The sequence below is a fragment of the Mobula birostris genome, chromosome 5 (genome assembly GCF_030028105.1).
Source record: "Mobula birostris isolate sMobBir1 chromosome 5, sMobBir1.hap1, whole genome shotgun sequence".
NCBI classification, from domain to species: Eukaryota; Metazoa; Chordata; class Chondrichthyes; order Myliobatiformes; family Myliobatidae; genus Mobula; species Mobula birostris.
The window spans coordinates 197,615,886-197,623,280 of NC_092374.1; the positions used below are offsets into that span (position 1 = coordinate 197,615,886).

The 7,395-nt window shown below is 47.2% G+C and overlaps 1 protein-coding gene across 1 annotated transcript; it reads left to right on the plus strand.

Annotated features, from left to right (window-relative positions):
- Positions 1-4,022: 4,022 nt before the first annotated feature.
- On the plus strand, positions 4,023-6,494 carry LOC140198232 (heat shock cognate 71 kDa protein-like). The gene has a single exon (XM_072259278.1). The coding sequence runs from the start codon at positions 4,114-4,116 to the stop codon at positions 6,034-6,036; it is 1,923 nt and encodes a 640-aa protein (XP_072115379.1). The 5' UTR covers positions 4,023-4,113; the 3' UTR covers positions 6,037-6,494.
- The last annotated feature ends 901 nt before the right edge of the window (positions 6,495-7,395 follow it).

Here is a 7,395-nt window from a genome sequence, read left to right on the forward strand (position 1 = left end):
ATACTCTCTGGAATTCAGAAGAATGAGAGGGAATCTTATAGAAACATACAAAATTTTGAAAGGGATAGATAAGATAAAAGTGGGAAACTAGTTTCTTTTTTTTAATTTTATTTTTATTTGGATAAGGAATTCACAAATATCATGTACTTTTTTCACACATGTAACCTTTTCCATTTTTTTATATGTATAAAACTACAATTATTGATACATTCTTAAGTAGGTAAGACTAGAACTGGGGCACATTCACTTCAAGATTCAGGGGAGAAGATTTATTTTCTGTTACTTATCCATTTAATACTGTTTTTCTATTACTGTCTTGTTTTTATCTACGGCTTTATTTAATTGCCTGAGAAACAGAGTTTCATTGTACCTATGTATAATGACAATAAAGATCATTCAATTCAATTCAAAAATTCAATTTCCGATGGAGATGAGCAGAAACTGCACGTTCCAAACTCACGAGATTTCAGTGTAGCTTTTTTAACTGTTTCATTAAGCCATTCCATTTCAAATGAACCCGCTCTTCACACGACCTTAGACCAACTGGACAGGATGCTGTTTGTTGTCACCATCAATATTTAACATCACCATTCCCACAGTCCTGATCAACAAGCTATGAACACTACCTCACTGCTTTTTTTAAAATTTGTGCAGTTACACTACGTATCTTAATTTAACTGTTTAATATGCATATCTATATACTTACTGTAATAAAGTGCTGTCTTAGAGTGCGTCTGTGCTCTAGCAGGTCCATTTGAATGTTCTCCATGCTGTTCATTCAGACGCTCTTCTGCACACCACTGTTGTACCACATGGTTACTTGAGTTACTGTCACCTTCCTGTCGTCCAGAACCAGTCTGACCGTTCTCCTCCGACCACTCTCAACAACAAGGCATTTTCGCTCACGGCAGGATTTTTGTTTTACTCACCATTCTCTGTAAACTTTAGAGAACGTTGCAAACAAAAGTCCCAGAGATCAGTAGTTTTTGAGATACTCAAACCACCCTGCCTGGCACCAACAGTCATTCCACAGTAAAAATCACATTTCTTCCTCAACCCATTGTTTGTTCTGAACAACAACTTGACCATGTCTGCATGCTATTATGCACTGAGCTGCTGCCACATGATTGGCTGTTTAGTTGTTTGCATTAACCAGCAGAAACACGGGATTGGCTGTTCAGTTGTTTGCATAACCTGCAGACACAAAGGATTGGCTGTTTAGTTGTTTGCATTAACCAGCAGACACACAGCTGTACCTAGTAAAGTGGCCACTGAGTGTCCGACTGTGACAGACCCGATTCTGATCCGGAGCTGATCCTAGCGCCTTACACCCCTGGCCCAAGGGAACCTCCAGCAGCGGGTCAACATATTAATGCAATATCACTAATATAGTGGCCAAGTGGTTAAGGCATTCGACTAGCGATCTGAAGGTCATGAATTCGAGCCCCAGCTGAGGCATCGATGTTACCACCGAGACAACATCGGTGCCATGGAGAGGAGAGACTTGCAGTATGGGCAACTGCTGGTCTTCCATACAACCTTGTCCAGGCCTGAGTGAAAACTTTCCAGGCGCAGATCCATGGTCTCACAAGACGAACGGATGCCATAAATAACTAATATGGACATTATCCACAACCTCCACAAGACTTCTGTATCCTCCAGGACCACATCTCACCATTGAGCCAAACTAAACTCTAAAGCTTGCCAACACCACAGGCATGAAATTGATATAAAATAAAATTAATGCTCTGGCCAATTAATCTCTGCTGCCTTTTACACCATTCATAAATGTACATGCTGATTTTACCTTCATTAATTATTTTCTGCACTGTCGCCAGGTATCTAAGATTGCCACTCAATCTTACAATGTCATGCTGTATGGTGGCCAATCCACAACTAAAGAAAGAAAAAGGCTCGGGGGCAGATGTGAGGCAGAGTTCAGCGCTGTCAACCTCGATAGAAAGTCACTAAAAAGTCATCGGGTAATTTTTTTAATCCCATAAACAAATTACATAAATGCTTTCCATCGTAAATTGTCATTACATAAATATGAACAATAACATTATCCCCACATCACACACACTCTCGATGTTTGTTTCTGTTATAGCCAGGTCCATGAAGTCCGTATTCCGGTTCACGGTCCGGTCCATCGACCCTTGCTCCAGGTTGTTCTATCTACCCTGTTTCTGTTCTTGTTGAGCTAATTGAGGTAGCTGATGCTTGTTGGGGCTCGCTGCATAAATACCTCCAGAGACCAGGGCGCGGTTGCTGGATTGTTCCTGTCCTTACTCCTTGTATCCCTTCCCCTGCCTTCTGTTTTCTCGCCTGAAGCCTTGCCTTGTCTTGCTGGTAACTCTCGCCTCGCCTGAAGTTCTGTCTCGCCTTGCTTTGCCAGAAGTCCTGCCTTATTTTGCCGGTAACTCTCGCCTCACCTGAAGTTCTCGTCTTGCCTTGCTCTGCCAGTAGCCTTGCCTTTTCTTGCTGTCAGGTCCTGGAGCCACCCTGTTCCTAGATCCTTTCCTCTGCCGTTACCTGGGGTTGGTTCTGTCCCTTCCTGTCCCTTGCCTCTGTCGGGTGGTGATCCGTGCCCTGCCCAGGAGGAGCCTGCCAAGCCTCGCCTCAAGTTTCCAGCCTCCTGCCGCGCCTCGCTTCAAGTCTCCTGCCTCCCACCTCCAGCCTCGCCTCAAGTCTCAAGTCTCCGGCCTCCAGCCTCATCCTCAACCTCGCCTCACCTCAAGATCCTGCCTCCAGCCTCAGCCTCGCTTTGCCTCAAGTCTCCTGCCTCCAGCCTCACCTCAGGTCTCCTGCCTCCAGCCTCGCCTCCTATCCTGCCTAGCCTCTAGCCTGAAGACTCCAGCCTCTAGCCTCTAGCCTCTTGCCAAGCCAAGCCAAGTATCTAGCCTCTAGCTTCAAGCTGCAAGCCTGTAGATTTCTGCCTCGTCCTGCCTGGCTGCCAAGCCTCGTCCTTGCCTAGTTCTAGGGTCCGAGCCAGAGGTAAGACCTTGTCCAGTCTCTGGCTCGGAGTCCAAGCTCGGGCTCGTAGCTCTCTTGTCCTGTCCTGTTCCGGGTTCCCAGTTTTCCTGTCCATGTCCTTGCCATCGCCCTGTATCCTAGTCCTGTCCCTAGTACTTCAGTGTCTGTGTCTTGCACTTGGGTCCGTTCCTAGCCACCGCCCTTATGACAGTTTCATAACCGACACTACACGGGGAGTATCGCTGAGAGCCCGCAAGCCGCCGGGACTTCGCGAAAATTCTGGAGGTGGCGAGGTAGATCTGGTGCAGAGTCTGGCAGAATCTGACAACACTAACATCGCTGCGTTACGGATAATTTATTTTAACTTGTTTAAGTCACCTTCCCTTAGCAATGTACTATGCTAGGGCTGCAAAAGGAGTAATTATGACATTTGAACCTGTATATTTAGACCAAAACAAAAAAAAACTTCTCGCGCAAACTTCACCATCACTTCTGTCAGTCTGATAATACTTTTTTAACTCCGTGTCATGTCCTGTTTTGGTCACAAACACCGCAAAAGTCCTTTTGTCAAAACTTAATGTCATAAACTCTGACTTTCAGTTCTATACTTCCTTTAAGTACTCTGTTACTAATTTCGTCCTGCCGATATTAACCAGAGCTGTCGATCCTTGTTTGCTGGCTTCGTCCCTTAAGGCCAGAGAATTCTCTCCCCAGAAGGTGCTTGAGTTTTTTTCTTGCGTGTAGGGAACTTTCGGAAGAAATTGCTGGTTTCGTATAGTTTAAGAAGTGTTTCAAAGGGTTCCCAAATGACTCGGTTTTCAGCCAGAACCTCCTTGACTGCACCAGATCTTTCTCGCTATTACCAGAATTTTCCCGAAGTCCCGGCAAGTCTCGGACTAGCCGCGCTGTGATTGGCCGCCGCCTCGGAACCTTCTCCAGCCTTCGGCGGTGAGTCACTCGCCGGCGTTTTCATTGGTTTAGCTGGTCGTCCCTCAAGAACAAAGTACCGCCCACATAGCTGCGCTGGGACGATATTAAGGTCCGGAGCAGCGGACCAGGCAGTAACGATCTGCTTGGAGAAGCAAGGAATTCCTTCTGGTATTTCAATACAGAACGTCGGAGCTTTCGTCAGAAACACAGATGTCTGCACCAACGGGGACAGCCATCGGTATCGACCTGGGCACCACCTACTCCTGTGTGGGGGTCTTCCAACATGGCAAGGTGGAGATCATCGCCAACGACCAGGGCAACCGCACCACCCCCAGCTATGTGGCCTTCAACGACACCGAGAGGCTCATCGGTGATGCAGCCAAGAACCAGGTGGCAATGAACCCCACCAACACCATCTTTGATGCCAAGCGGCTCATCGGGAGAAGGTTTGACGACCCGACGGTGCAGTCTGACATGAAGCACTGGCCCTTCCAGGTGGTGAGTGATGCGGGGAAGCCAAAGGTGAAGGTGGAGTACAAGGGGGAGAACAAGACCTTTGACCCAGAGGAAATCTCCTCCATGGTGCTGACCAAGATGAAGGAAATTGCTGAGGCTTACCTTGGCTGCAGAGTCACCAACGCTGTCATCACTGTTCCTGCTTACTTCAATGACTCCCAACGCCAGGCAACCAAAGATGCTGGTGTGATAGCTGGTCTCAATGTCCTGCGTGTCATCAATGAGCCAACAGCAGCTGCCATTGCCTATGGTCTGGACAAGAAAGGCAAAGGGGAGCGTAATGTTCTCATCTTTGACCTGGGTGGTGGCACCTTCGATGTGTCCATTCTCTCCATCGATGATGGTATCTTTGAAGTGAAATCAACAGCTGGAGATACCCACCTGGGAGGAGAGGACTTTGACAACCGCATGGTCAATCACTTCATTGAGGAGTTCAAGCGGAAATACAAGAAAGACATCAGCCAGAACAAGAGAGCGGTGAGGAGGCTGCGGACGGCCTGTGAGAGAGCAAAGAGAACGCTGTCTTCCAGCACCCAAGCCAGTATTGAGATTGACTCTCTGTTTGAGGGTGTTGATTTCTACACCTCTATCACAAGGGCTCGCTTTGAGGAGCTGAACTCTGACCTGTTCAGGGGCACTCTGGAGCCAGTGGAGAAAGCCCTGAGAGATGCCAAGCTGGACAAATCCCAGATCCATGAAACTGTCCTGGTCGGAGGCTCCACCCGAATCCCCAAGATCCAGAAGCTGCTGCAAGATTTCTTCAACGGTAGAGAGCTGAACAAGAGCATCAACCCCGACGAGGCCGTGGCCTATGGGGCAGCTGTCCAGGCAGCCATTCTGATGGGCGACAAGTCGGAGAATGTTCAGGATCTGCTACTCCTGGATGTTGCTGCTCTGTCATTGGGGCTGGAGACGGCAGGTGGAGTCATGACCACCCTTATCGAGCGTAACACCACCATCCCCACCAAGCAGACCCAGATCTTCAGCACCTACTCTGATAACCAGCCTGGGGTCCTTATTCAGGTGTTTGAAGGCGAGAGAGCCATGACCAAGGACAACAACCTTCTGGGCAAGTTTGAGTTGAGTGGCATCCCTCCCGCTCCTCGTGGCATACCCCAGATTGAGGTGACCTTCGATATTGACGCCAATGGCATTCTCAATGTCTCTGCTGTTGACAAGAGCACTGGGAAAACAAACAAGATCACCATCACCAACGACAAGGGCAGGCTGAGTAAGGAGGAAATTGACAGGATGGTGCAAGATGCAGAGAAGTACAAGAATGAGGATGAAATGCAGCGGCAGAAGATTGCAGCCAAGAACTCCCTGGAGTCCTATGCCTTCAACATGAAGGGCTCTGTGGAGGATGAGAAGATGGCCGGAAAGATCAGTGCTGAGGACAAGAGGAAAGTCATTGACCTGTGCAATGAAACAATATCCTGGCTGGAGAAGAATCAGATGGCAGAGAAGGAGGAGTTTGAGCACAAGCAGAAAGAGCTGGAAGAACTCAGCAATCCCATCATTGCTAAACTGTACCAAGGAGCAGCCACAGGGGAATCGTGCAGGGCACAGGCTGGGACTGCCAGTTCTGCCGGACCAGCTATTGAGGAGGTGGATTAAAGGACTGTAAATGTGACTGTCTGGGGCTTGCACGGTTTGAGCTCTCTCGACACTTCAGTGGGTCTGATGCTGATGTTGGCACTTGGGAATAGTCTTCACTGTAACACCACGGGGTTATGTCAATGTCCTGAATCTGGCTGTGTTTGTAAACACTGGTAACTAGGTCTATTCAATTCCTTTGATCGGGTTTTCTGTATTGGGTTACTTTATTTTTTTTAAAGTCATCTGTTTTGGAATGTAAACTTTGTACAGTCTTAAGTATCTTGTAAAATGCTTTTAATAAATCTTTTATTTTTTAAAAAAATTGGGTGTAATTATATTTCATCACCAGGGAAGGAAAACTTGCCATTTTGTTTTCAAATACATGAAGTCAACAATTTATAGGTCTTAAAGTATCACTGTATCTCAATAAATGTTCCCTCCTCTTCCTCCCTTTCCCAGGGATATCTTCCTTCTAATTTCCAGCACACCTTCTTTCTGGATCTCTCTTGTCAACACTTCCCCGCTCTCACAGGTGATAGTCATAGTCACACTTTATTGATCCTGGGAGAAATTGGTTTTCGTTACAGTTGCACCATAAATAATTAAATAGTAATAAAGCCATAAATAGTTAAATAGTAATATGTAAATTATGCCAGGAAATAAGTCCAGGACTAGCCTATTGGCTCAGGGTGTCCGAAACTCCAAGGGAGGAGTTCTAAAGTTTGGTGGCCACAGGCAGCAATGACTTCCTATGACACTCTGTGTTGCATCTCGGTGGAATGAGTCTTTGGCTGAATGTACTCCTGTGCCCAACCAGTACATTATGTACTGGATGGGAGACATTGTCCAAGATGGCATGCAACCTGGACAGCATCCTCTTCTCAGACACCACCATCAGAGAGTCCAGTTCCATCCCCACAACATCATTGGCCTTACGAATGAGTTTGTTGATTCTGTTGGTGTCTGCTACCCTCGGCCTACTGCCCCAGCACACAACAGCAAACATGATAGCACTGGCCACCACAGACTCGTAGAACATCCTCAGCATCATCCGGCAGATGTTAAAGGACCTCAGTCTCCTCAGGAAATAGAGACGGCTCTGAACCTTCTTGTAGACAGCCTCAGTGTTCTTTGACCAGTCCAGTTTATTGTCAATTCGTAAATCCAGGTATTTGGAATCCTCCACCATGTCCACACTGACCCCCTGGATGGAAACAGGGGTCACCGGTACCTTAGCTCTCCTCAGGTCTACCACCAGCTCCTTAGTCTTTTTCACATTAAGCTGCAGATAATTCTGCTCACACCATGTGACAAAGTTTCCTACCGTAGCCCTGTACTCAGCCTCATCTCCCTTGCTGATGCATCCAACTATGACAG